We start from the raw sequence: 13,301 nt of genomic DNA, 5'->3' as shown, positions 1-13,301 counted from the left end.
GTTTAGATTAATTAAAAGGTGAAACAGAAATCAGCCAATCAGGAGAGCTGATGCAGCTTCTGTTGTCTGTGAGAGCAAGACGATGAAACATCTGACCCAGCATGCCCACTCTGACTTCAACAGCAACAATGACATTAAAAATCCCCCATATTAATCCTTTCTACTTCAAAATAATGCATCTCAGAGGTGCTAAATGCTTTTTTATACTGCTATATTTAGACTACCTTAGCCCTCATATGATGCTCTAAACTACACCATGATAAATGTCAGACCGTTACACCGCTGTATGCATGTCACCTTATATCATCATTTCTCACTCTTAAGGTCCAAACTTTTCTTCATTTTCCCTGCAAAGGCAAAAATCCTCCAGGTCTCAAACAACGACCAGGTCAAAATTAAACACAGCATGAGAAAAAGCCAAAAAAAGTCAGAGTCCAATGACATTAACAGCCAGGGGCGGAGCGACGAGGGCCAAAAATCGGGGGCTTAGCACAACCCAAGGAGGCTCTGTAAGCATGCTACCCTGTAAATTTGATCTCTATTCTCTATGTCTAAGCCTTCTCTGAATATTTTCTTGTTTCTTGAACCCTAAAACTACACATAGAAGATGAATAATCCGCTCTTGCATTATAAATAAGGCAGGAAGTGTAGTGCATTAGTGTGAAGTTGTGGTCGCCATTACAAATTTTATAATAGGAAAAGAAAACAGAACGTGTAGTTTCATATACAGATTTATGCTTGTTGGCTAACTCTCTAATAGTGCTCACTAGTTTACAACTAAAGTTCATCTTCAGCAGGCCTGCCTAAGGACACTGCAGCGCCCCTGGACGTCCCAGTGAGCGGGCCTGTCCCATGCAATTAATGACTATCAGCACGTTAGTGCGAGCATCCTGGATAACTTTCATCACCTCATGGTGCCGAAAAATATCTTTACAGGCTATTTTTGGGCTAAAAAGCTGCCTAGTTTCGGTTTGTTCCCCTTTTCTAAAGGTAAGCAACTTTGAATTAAGACATTGCAGTTTATTTGCTCAGCACACATTTTAATACTTCCATAAGATATCAAGACATTTAAAGAAAAGTGGGGTTACACTATGAAACAGAATGAATTTTGCGTTTTTACTTCCACATGTGATCGGGCCCCAGAAAGAGTCAGGCTACTAAAGTATGGTTTATTTTGAAAGAGCATTTGACCGTATGGAAATCGAGAAAACCACCAGCTTCACTTGTTTTGGGGGTTTGGCCAGAAACCATAAAACAAATAAAGGGCGATAATTTTCCTTTTTTTGTTTTTTGAATTTAAATGATAAAACGATAAACTTTTTTTTAAAAAAGAGTAGTGTTTCATTTCATGTCTTTACGTTTTGTTGTCTATCATAAGGCAGTAAATGAAGCGAAAAGGGACGGTCACGTAGCCTGGAAGTAAATGTAAACATTTCAGAATAAAAGCCTGAGTAAGACGGTAGAAACCCCCATGACTTGCTGTGGACTGAAAAGGAAATAAGAAAAATTAAAAAGTAAAAGATTGACAGCACAAGCTGCAGATGAGTTTTGACTCATTTACTGAGCTTTTTTAAAGTGAAATGAACCTTTAAGGAGCAGTGGAGGACTTATTCTACAGCACTGTGGCTGCAGGGAGACGCTGAAATGGATTAACTTTAGTGTGTTAAAAGGGACAATAAAAGATGAGAACTTTAAAAAACAATGCACCAGTTAAAATAGATCACAGTTAGGGTATTAATGCTGACAGCCTTAGATAGGATGTTGTATTATTGCATCAGAAAGTTTTATCTTTTATTTAATCAGTACATTTTAAGTGCAGTCAGGAGATTCAGCATTTATTTTAACAAAATCCACCAGCCCATAGTGTCCTCGCCCTTTCTATGTAATATCTGTAATTATGTTTTAGCACCTTTGATTTCTCTTACAGTCCCAGTTAGAACGTTGATTGGAGCCTAAAAGATCGAGGCTTTTTGGAAAACACTTGGTGCTTTAGCCCTGTTCCCTGTGAGCCTCCCTCTAGCTCAGCCTGTTAAAAACATTTATGTCACCATTTAACCTCATAGAAAGTCTTTAACTGTCTTGTACCGACACTGAACTCTAATCTTTATTTCTTTATTTCATCTTTTTCTTCTCTATCTGCTGCTTTGTTTAGTGTTGCTGCAACACTTAAACTTCCTCAATAAAAGATTAGCTCTTAATTTCATTTAAAAAAATGCAAGGTGTTTTAAACTGACATGAGGCAGCTGGAACATGTCTTATGGCCTGTTTTTGATTTTGTTTAATATGTTTCTGGCTTATATGCACTCTGGCAAGAAAATAAAGGTGTGCATTTTGATGGTGCACACTTGGCCTTCCATAAAAGTATGATGTTGGAGAAACTTTTGTGCAGGATTGTGATCTATGCATTTTTGAATTACACAAATAAAACCATTCACTAGTTCTCTTAAGGCCATTCAATTCAGATAATAAGAGAAAAATGTTAGAATGATTTAAACAGAGGTGTTTTCCGGTAAGGGGATATTTCTGCAGATTTCAGAAGCTAAACTTCAGAGGGAAGGTTGAAGAACTAGCTGTGCAGAGAAGGTTATACTCTTTGACTACAGATTTTTAAATCCAGAAAAGGAAAAACATCCCTGTGCTGTAACAGAGACATGGAAGATCATTGTGCATGGAGTTCACCTGAAAATAGATCTTTAGGACTTGGAGATTATCACTTAACTTCAAGTATGAAATCAACAATTATAGAAGAACAGATCTGACATTAACATAGACTAGAAGACTAATAGCTATGTTTTACCATACACTGCACTAGTGTACTCAGATTACTCCTGTTGCCTTTTCCAGCTCTGAAGAGAGGATTTAGATGAAAGAGTCCTCTACAGAGACTGAGAAATACGCGTGCATACTCCTCATACCCTGCACACACCACAGGGCAGCACTTCATGTTTAATTTGCTAATGCATCTATTCCAAGATTTTCAGCAGTGTGTGCAGCTTTTAAAACCTATGTGGTTTGGCTAATTTTAAGAATCAATCAATTCAATATGTTTCTTTATTTTATAAGCCATAAAATTCTGAATATATTCCTTAATTTTTTAAACATTAAAGCCAGGTTTCTCCCTCTAAAAATATCAGTTAAACGGCTGGTGTTTGCATGGTGTTTTTGATGTTTAATCCAGCAGATGTCTAACCTTATTTTTATTCACTTTATGCCTTTATTCACACCATAATCACAGCGCTCTTATGTAGAATAACTCTGACTTAATGCAGCCTCCCACTCTTATAATAAAGCCCATGATAACATTTGTGATCTGGGAGAAAAGACCCTTAAGTGTTTCCAAGAAATGATAAAAAAAAATCATGCATTACCATAAATTTAGCATGCAATTTAAATAAGCACATAGTTCCTACCATTTTTTATTTTAGATGTTATTATTGAATTTGATTTTATCTCATTTAAGCTGATATTTAAACATTTATTTACATGCATATTAATAAATATAGGTATTACAATATAAGGTGATTATTTTGATTATTTTTGCATTAAATAAAACTTTGTTAACATTCAAGTCACACCATTAAAGCATTTCTAACTTTAAAATATTTCAGAATTTTGTGCAGATTTTATGAAAATCCTACAAACATAAAAAAATAAATTCTGTGCAGAATTTACTTAAATAAATCCTACTCATCTTGTTTGCATTTTTAATAATTTATCCTGTTTTATTTTCCTAATCTGTTGAGCTATCTTCTTCCTCCACTCATGAAGTCTATTCTCTGGTGCACTTGAGGCCGCTGGCCCCCAGCGTGTGATCGTGGCCCCCGTGAGGCCCCCGTCAGCCCCCCCTCAGTAATTGATATTGACTGGCACATCGCTCATCTGTCAGCGCCGTTTGAGCATCTCTGCAGGAGCGCCGCACTCCTCTGCAGCTCTCTGCCATTAATAATGAAGCAGCTCCGCGTCCGCAGGGACAGCAGCTTACCGAGGAAACCCAGAGAGACCGAGCGGCCGTTTAGGGCCAATTTGTAGACAAATCATCGGCAGCAGAGTCCAAGGAAGCGAGCAGCAGCTGTCAGAGCTCACTGCTCCAAACCTCAGGGTGTGTTGGCCTACCTTTGTCGCCCAGGATGCCGTCGATGCTGTGTTTGGTCTTCTTTTCTCCGTCTTCATCCTTTTTGTCACACTCATCCTCGTCATCTTTTTTCCCAAAACGAGCTCGAAGCACGCGGCTGATGGAGCTCACTGTGGAACAGAGGCAGCCTCAGTGATGAAAATGATCATTTAAATATAATAACAATTAAAAATGTGTCCTTCAGTTTTAGGTTGATTCTACGGAAGCCCATTTATGCCAGTAGAGATTAAACAGCTGATCATCTATGAGGGAAACCAGCCTTGTGCTGTCATAATGAGATTAAAAGTGCAAATGTGAGATAAAAACTAAAATAAGATATTTATTCAAAATTAATTATGATTATACTTCTCTAAAGTTGTTTTCTTTTTTAATGTACAGTGCTTAACAAATGTATTAGACCACCTGTCATATTTGTCTCAGAGACCATCCAGCATGATGAAGTGCTTTAATGCGGACTCTTTCATTTTCAGTCAGCTCTCCACGTTTTACCATTTTGAACAGGAATGAGGAATTTCAAACTAAATTCACCCAAATTTGAGCCGGCTCACTGGGCTTCTCTGAGAAGTCAGAAATTAATCAAGCATAACATTCAACCACTAAAACTCATTTTTCTCTTCAGGAATGCAAGTAAATAACTATAATTTCACATATTAATCAAGAAATAATGACGTGCTTTACTATTTTTTTCAGTTTTTTTGTAAATGAGTAAATTTGAAAATTCATGGATAACAATAAGAATTATATTTTAGCATTAAAAATATCATTTGGGTTAAAGAGCTTCTACATATTGGTGTATTAACCATTGCAGAAACATCAAAAATGGTTTTGTAATTACCAATGCTGTTAATTTAGGGCAGCTGTGGCATAAACCTTACTTTGGTTAGGGTTAGGGTGGTCTAATACATTTGTTAAGCATTGTATACATTTTATTTTGCTTTTAAATAATTACAATACTAGACACAGACATAACAACAAACAAAACACAGCAAAAGGCAGACACATACAGACAGGACAATGACCCTTGCTCTTTGAGGACCCCTTGGATCACCCCAAGTCAGGTACCAGCAACTGAAGGAGAAGGTCAGGTACGGGGGATGGGGGTGGGGGGTGTTAGGTGTCCATTTTCAATGTAAAAGAACAAAGGATCCCAAGCAAACAACAACAACAAAAACTACAAAAAATTACAAAAATGATCCACGTATCCTTGCATGCATTTCATCTTATAAATATAATGCATATAATAAATGCTTATAATCTTATCTTTTTACCTCTCTAAAGTATTGATTTTCATTTTTTTGATCTCAGATTTTTTTAACCCCTTAACGCCTGAAAACACAAATAATAGCCAGAAAAATGTAATTGTTTTGGAAATGAAATGTTCATTCAACTTTCTACTGAAATTTTAAAAAATCCAAATTTCCATAAAATTTAACAATTATATTTTTTAACTTTTTATGACATCATGAAAACTGTTTATAAACCAAAATTTTGATTTTTATATCTCAATACTTAAAATTTGTATCTTATCATTTAGATCTAAATGATTAAATAATACCAAACACTTTCATTACATTAAGAATCAGTATGTCATAAATGGGATTTTTTTCACTCAAAATTTGGACTTAAAATGCAAAAATTTGACATTTTTAGTCTCGTATTTTGGATATTACAATTCTGACTTTGTCTTATGTTATTTTTTAAAATAATTATAATAAACTATTTTATACATTTTAATTATAATCCCTTAATTTTACATTTTAATTTCAAAATCTTTGTTTTATTTCATAATTATGAGATTTTATCTAAAAAAAATTTTACTTCATATCAAATATTCACAGAAACTATTTGGTTAATTTGACTTTGACCTAAAAATGTTGATGTTTCCTCTCATTACTGTGACTCATTTCATAGCACTATCATTACATTTTTTAATTATCATAATTTCAAATACTCTCTCATAATTCTGGATTTTTATCTCAAAACTTTGACTTTATATCTCATCATTCAGGTTAATAATCTAACAAGCTTAGATTTAGGCTACTTAATATTTTTTGTTTTAATTTTATTGTGTTGTTTCATTATCATTATTTTTTAAATCAAATAAATTAATATGTTCATATATTCATAATATTTTGTCTCATAATTTCAACTCCAGTTTCATGATTTTGACTTTTTCCTCATTATAATGACTAAAGATGTTTATTTTTAATTATTGGCCAGCTTAATTGTGTTTTATTTCTTTTCTTACAGGCGTAAATGGTATTCCACACTTGCATATTTCAGATTGTAATGAAAAGGCGGCAGTGAATGAGTGGATTGAAGTAAACGTGGCTTACCAGAGGAGGCCTCACCTGAAGGGACTGTGCTTCTGTCACACACGCCGTCCTTCAGCAGCTTGTCCCGGATCTCCCAGCTGAACATGCCGGGGTTGTCCCGCTTGTACTCCTCTATCCTCTTCTCCACGTCCGGCGTGGCTACCTGCTGCAGGTGGGACAGCGCGAGGACACGTGGAGAGTGAGCGCGCGCTGCTTTAACATCAAAGGCCTCAACGCGTAAAATGAGTCACATCATGCGTAAAATAATTCTAATTATGCGTAAAAGTAATGGAACAGACTAAATAAAAACACATCACTCAGATTTGAATCTTTTGTTGAAATAATTCTGTACTCAGATTTGAATCTTTAGTTCTTATAATTATTCTGTAGATTCTTTTTTTCGTCTCACCCTGGGTTTGCTGCCTCCGATCGCTCCCGGCCGGATGGAGCCGGTCTCCTGGTATCGGCACAGGATTTTGGACACGCAGCCGTGAGAGACCCTCAGTTGTCTGGAGATGACGCACGGACGGATCCCGTGGTGGGCCATCTCCACTATTTTGTGCCGGATGTGGTTGGGCAGCGGCCGGCCGTTAATGAAGACCCCTCCGAGCTGGTTCACCCTCCCCTGACCCAGAGGGGTGGACACTGAGAGGGGAGACACAGGGGAGGTCAGATTTAAGATCCTGGATTTAAATTTGTTTCAAAAGGAGAAAGGCCTAAACGCTTTTTATTCTACTTTATTTATAGTCCTTAAATTCCCGCAACACTGACATTACCGTGGAAATGTTCATTTTTTATTTTCCACATCTGCCTCCAGCTGAACAAAATGTACATAACTGTTGGTGCGCACAGATTTGGAAAATAAAAATTTAAAGGGGAAAAAGCTGAAAGCATCCACATGGATGAAACATGCAGAGATGTGTTTTCTGTCAAGATGCCAAATACTAAAATATTTATTCGGATTTCTTTAACATTTGTGTTTTAATTGTGTCTCTGTCGTGGAGCTGAGAGAAAAAGCAGCTCCACCAGCCAATGATTCAAAAGTGAGAGTGCTCAGATGTTTTCTGACAATTCAACAAGACTTTTCACATCAACGGCAGCCATGTTTTTTGTTTACTTCAAGGCCTTCCCTGCACTAACTCTCATTATCTCATTATCTTCTATTTTAAAACATTCCATACTTGTTACTCCTCCTGGTCTTTAAATGCTCTTAAATTCTGTTTGTACCTCCTTAGAGCAGTTGCACTGCTAATACACTGGCCTTGCTTTCAATTTCTGTGCGTAATTTATGCGTAAAACGCATAAAAAAACACATTTTATCCCGTGCGTAATTTACGCGTAAAACGCATAAAAAACACATTTTATCCCGTGCGTAATTTACGCGTAAAGACAATTTCGTTTACAGATTTCCATTAAGGACACGAGTGGCACTTCACAGCTCCATCCGCGCCTGGAGAGGGGCTGAAGAGCCCCTTCTGTTCGTCTTCATTATTCACCATCACGATGTCCAAATATTGGTGTAATCCTCCGTCTCTCCACGGTGTGTTTTTATGTGTTTGATTTGAATTTCCAGACGCTTCCAGGACACTTGAAGAAATCCCACACGTGTCATTAAAGACTCTTTTGTAAGGATTTACACTCAATTTGAATTTGCAAAATTGTCACTTGATTATAGATACATGAAGAGCATCTAAGACTTCAAATATTTTGCCAGGTGAGCTGGGGAATTAATGCAACATTTAGAATTTGAAAAAGCAAACAAAGTCAGCCTCAATCTGACAAAATAAAGCGAGTCTTTCTTTGAGATAAATCCAGCTAAAGTAGACCGATGTAGGCCCCTACTCCAGGCCACTCTTGGTTATTAAAGTGTTTTGATTTTCCTGTTATTTCCAGCCTCCTCATTAAGCTCCAGGCCCATCAGGCTGGCTGCTCCTACCTTCCAGAGGGAATCCAGTACGCGGGTAGTTCTGTCCTGGAGCCGGGCGCATCATCCGCGGTACCGTTCCTGGCAGAGATGACATTGTACCATTAAAAAAAAATAAAGAAAATAAAAATAAAAGCAAAAAAGGAAGGAGACGTTTCTATTTGTCCAGCTGAAGTTGTTGGTCTAAGGAGGTCTGTTGTTGGTCCACGCTTTAGTGAAGGTCTCGGAGCAGAAAAAACAGATTAAATAAGAATAAGAAGAGCCAAAAGAGGCTGGATGTGCCGCTCCTCACGCTGTTAATGTGTTCACAATGACACCACTCCTCAGTCTGTGACATGAGAGCCTATTTAACCCGTGTCAGTGAGGGACTACTCTGACTGTCTGTGTTCACGGACAAGTCTGGACCAGGCGGGCTCCAGCAGAACGGAGGGAGGAGGGAGGAGTTGGGGGGGGGACGGGTCACAGGCACCGATAGGTTCTTGGGGTTTTCTCTTATTCGAGAGGGAAAAGCTCCAACAAGTTTTAGCAGCCAATGGGAGCGAAGGGATGGAGGCGCGCACACACACACAAACACACAAATTACGCACACGGAGAAACATCACATCCGCCTGCACATCACACCGAGTGGACACACAAACAAAAACACCTGTCAAATATAATGCAATCCAATGCAATAAGTCTGCAACAGAGAGCTGCAGGCTGCAGATCGGCGTTTGTTCCAGAATGTGCGGCTTTTTCTTCACTTATTGTCTGCAGCTGGAGACAAACAAAACACGCTTAAATAAGGCCAATCACGAATGCAGCACAGTCTTCACACTTTTACCTCCATTCAGCCCCGAAAGGTGTCAAAAATTCAAATGGAGGAATTAAGAACTGATGTGAATAAAGTTTGAAAAGCTTCCTGCATCAATAGGATTTCTAAGAAGAGAGAAAAATATTTATTTTTCCTTAGTTTCGCCTCTTGGAAAATGCTGCAGTATCCCTTTAATTGTGGAAACAAGAAGATGAAACAAAACTTTGGCTTTGCAGGATGAAAAAAAGAGAAGTTTTAGAGCAGGGAAGGCAACTTTGGTCATTTAGAGCAGTGGTTCTCAACCTCGGGGTCAGGACCCCCTTTGGGGTTGCGAGACACTAAGAGGGGGTCTCCAGATGCCCTGAAAAACTAAGAATATTTTTTAAATTACACTGTTGCCACTTCACACCAAGTTTGCCACATTTTGACCCCTTTTCATCATTTCTTCCCACCACCTTAACACCTTTTTGCCATTGAACACCCATTTTAGTCAGCTTTAAACTCTTTCAACCACTTTTTTCTGCTTGTTTTTGCCACTTGAGCTTAATGTCTCTGTTGACTCATTATTGCCATGATTAACCCCTTTTCACACTCAATTTTCCACATTTTACCATTTAATATGCCCAATTCGGTGGTTTAACCAGTTTCTGCTAATATCTGCCGATTTTTTCTTTCTCAGTTAACCCTTTTTTGCCAGTTTATATCAATTTTTCATCCAGTTTCACCAAATTTCCACCCATATTTGCCAGTTCAAAGGAATGTCAGTCATATTTAACTCCCTTTTACCACTATTTAGGTCCATTTTTGCCACTTTAACCCATTGTTGCCACTTGTTACCTATTTCTGCTACTTATGAAATTCAACTTCACCACTTTTCCAATATTTTTTCCCATTATTAACCAATTTATTCAAATTTTAAACCATTTTGAATATTTTTTTTTACTACAGGGATTTACATTAAAAAGCCTATTTACTACATACAGTGCTTAACAAATTTATTAGACCATCACTCAAAGTAAGGTTTATGCCACAGCTGCCCTAAATTAACAGCAGTGGTAATTACCAAAATCATTTTGATGTTCCTGCAATGGTTAATACACCAATATGTAGAAGCTCTTTAACCCAAATGATATTTTTAATGCTAAAATATAATTATTATTGTTATCCATGAATTTTCAAATGTACTGATTTACAAAAAACTTAAAAAATAGTAAAGCACAGTAATATTTCTTGATTAATATGTGAAATTATAGTTATTGACTTGCATTCCTAAAGAGAAAAATGAGTTTTAGTGGTTGAATGTTATGCTTGGTTAATTTCTGACTTCTCAGAGAAGCCCAGTGAGCCGGCTCAAATTTGGGTGAATTCAGTTTGAAATTCCTCATTCCTGTTCAAAATGGTAAAACATGGAGAGCCGCATTAAAGCACTTCATGATGCTGGATGGTCTGAGACAAATATGACAGGTGGTCTAATACATTTGTTAAGCACTGTATAAAACAGAGGGGATGGCTGTTGAACCACCTTCAGGTGCAGTGGGGGTCCCTGGTCTCTGGCACCTTTATTTTGGGGGCTGCGTGCTGAAAAGGTTGAGAATCCCTGATTTAGAGTGCCAAAATAATTTCATTCCCACTGCTGGAGAGCAACATTTTTGCAGTTTTCAAGGCACTCCCAATTAATAATTTATAATTACTTCTAATCTGACAAAGAAACACTTTCATCAGAATTTATTAAAGCAACATTTATATTAAAAACTCAAATACAAACAGGGACGCTTCATTAAAAAGCTAAACAGTTTATTAAAGCCAGTTTTGGCTACTTTTTCAGTGCAAAATATATTTTATTTACTGGCTACTTTGGATTATTTTCATATATTTGTATATTTCTCACAAAAAAAATTAATAACATCTTGGAAGTTTTTGCAAAAGTAATCACATCCATTTATATCTTCAACTTCCTGCAAAAAAACAAAAATATTCAAGCAATCAAATATTTTAATGGAACTTTCTCTTTTTCACTGTTTTGGAGGCAGAATCTGTCCAGTTCTCTATTTTTACACTTTACTGATATTTGAAACTGACTGATTAAGGAGCGGGGCCCAGGGGCGTAGCACGGGGGGGGGGGGGGGTACTTAATTCCTGGGCCCACAGTAGGAAGGGTCCCTTGAGAAGCTCACAATGGAAATTGTGATTTTATTTACTTTTCATAGCATTTAGTGTCATTATTGAATCAAAAGTGACAAAATGAACTGGTCAAAAGACCGAAATTTAGAGATGAATTATGATTTAACATTTTGATAGTTTGACAGCCCGAGTATGAGCATGTTTTTGTACGTTTTAACAGTTAGACGGATCATTTTTAGCCATGTATTGTGGCGCCAGAAGCTTTTAAAAAGTCAGGTGGCTCAATTATCCGACCACATGACCACAACAGGACAAAATGGCTGCAAAATCAAACAAAAATAGGCCAAAAAGGTCAAATTCAGCCAAAAGAGCAACATCAAACAGCTGGTCTGATATGTGTGTGTTTAGATTTTTAATCCACATCTCACTAGGGTACAATTCTCACTTCATAACTCCTGTTTCTTTTTAGATTAAACTCATTCTTGGAAACCTTTTTGTATTTCTACAATAATAGATAGAACATGAAAGCATCCTGTGACTCCCCCTTTGAGAACCAGTGCACTACAGAACCAATCACTGGGTCTCTCAGGGGTCCTGCCGTTTCTTTAGGCTGACCTGCCTGGTGCTGTTTGGTTCAAGTATTCCCCCTCTCTCTCCCCATATTTCCTGTTTCTCTGCTGTCCAATCAAATCAAAGCAAACGACCCCGTATGAGCAGGGGTGGAGCCAGAAGAGTGGACTATCCAGGATTAGCCCAAACTTGGGATCCGGGTCATGCTCTGCTGGATTTTTTTTATATCAGGGAGTTATATCATAGTTTTCAAGACAGTTTGAACACAAATTTAGACTGGGAACACCAACAAATCTAGAGATTATTATTATAACAAGAATTAAACAGTTACACCTTTAAAAAATAATTCCTCTCTGTCACCATTTTTAGCGTCTAATTGAGGTTAAAATCATCCTGACACAACCAAACAATTACTTTCACTTCTGCTTCCTAAAAAGGACAGAAACTGTCTGATGTTGATGTTTTAAGTCACATAAGTATGGTAGGAATCTAGTGCAAAAAAGATTCATTAGTGAAAAAGCAGAAACTGGGGATATCATTTAGTGTTAAAAAGCAATTCTGCACTGCAGTGTGAGAATAAAGTCTTAGAAATTATAATAATGAATGTATTTGGTCAGTTTGGCTACAAGAATGAAATCTTATCTATTTCTTCCTGCATTTCTCCATCATAACACTCAGCAGTAATATACTTTTTAACTAACCCAGGAGATTCTGGGCTTCTGGGGCAACATTCAGGGTTTCAGCCCTATCTCTGTGCGCTCAAGAGCAGAAGGAATCTATCAAATGTGGACAGCCTAACATTTGGACATTGTTTCGGACAAAATAAGGGTTAAAGTGAAAAAGTAAAGTATGTCAGACAAATCAAAAACCCATAGATGCTGTGATCTGATATCGCAGCAGTAATAATGAAACACTCACAGACATTATGGGGGAATGTGGAGGCCCCTGGGCTCTTCTTGTTCAGACACGAGAAGATCTGCAGACAGTCAGGGTGCCGCTACCGCCTCTGCAAGATTTGAGGAAGATATTAATATCAGTTTAAAGTTTAGGTGGGCAAATTAGTCTTTGGGGTAGTCTTCCTATAATTCATCATAAATGAAACATGCTAAAATAGTATATAAATATAAAATATTAAGAGGAAGGATGAACTCCAGACTGCACACACAATAAATTTCACCCATGGCACTTAGATTGTTTCACAAGAGTGCTTTAGAGATTTATCTCACCAGATCTATTTCTGCATAAAATCCACGGGCAGTCAGAGAGATGTGAAGTTTAGAGGTTGAGAAACACCGCAGTAGAGAATGCCAACTGTTACTGATGATCATCATTCAGTAACTCTGCTGCATTTTTGTCCTGGGATGGTGAAGGTTTGACCCACCTCACTCTGTCTCTAATTGGCTAGGATTTACTAATTAGCTTAAATGGTTATTTCCCTCATTGTTT

At 37.4% G+C, this 13,301-nt stretch overlaps 1 protein-coding gene across 3 annotated transcripts in view; it reads right to left on the bottom strand.

The window, feature by feature from the left end:
• The window catches only part of LOC121517381 (paired box protein Pax-7-like), a 107,069-nt gene extending 94,257 nt beyond the window's left edge, over positions 1 to 12,812 (bottom strand). The window contains exons 1-5 of one of the 3 annotated variants that reach the window (XM_041799089.1): positions 12,774 to 12,812; positions 8,384 to 8,452; positions 6,857 to 7,092; positions 6,469 to 6,613; positions 4,114 to 4,242 (exon numbers count right to left, since the gene is read on the bottom strand). In XM_041799089.1, the coding sequence (XP_041655023.1) occupies positions 4,114 to 4,242; positions 6,469 to 6,613; positions 6,857 to 7,092; positions 8,384 to 8,438 (565 nt within the window). In that variant the 5' untranslated portion in view covers positions 8,439 to 8,452; positions 12,774 to 12,812. Of the gene's footprint in view, positions 1 to 4,113; positions 4,243 to 6,468; positions 6,614 to 6,856; positions 7,093 to 8,383; positions 8,564 to 12,773 lie in introns of those variants that run through there. The other 2 variants (XM_041799087.1, XM_041799088.1) reach the window with 2 other exon arrangements.
• Positions 12,813 to 13,301: the final 489 nt, after the last annotated feature.

Source organism: Cheilinus undulatus, linkage group 11 (genome assembly GCF_018320785.1).
Source record: "Cheilinus undulatus linkage group 11, ASM1832078v1, whole genome shotgun sequence".
In the NCBI taxonomy this organism is placed as follows: Eukaryota; Metazoa; Chordata; class Actinopteri; order Labriformes; family Labridae; genus Cheilinus; species Cheilinus undulatus.
The sequence above is the reverse complement of the archived record's forward strand: the minus strand, read 5'-3'. Positions and strand labels throughout refer to the sequence as shown.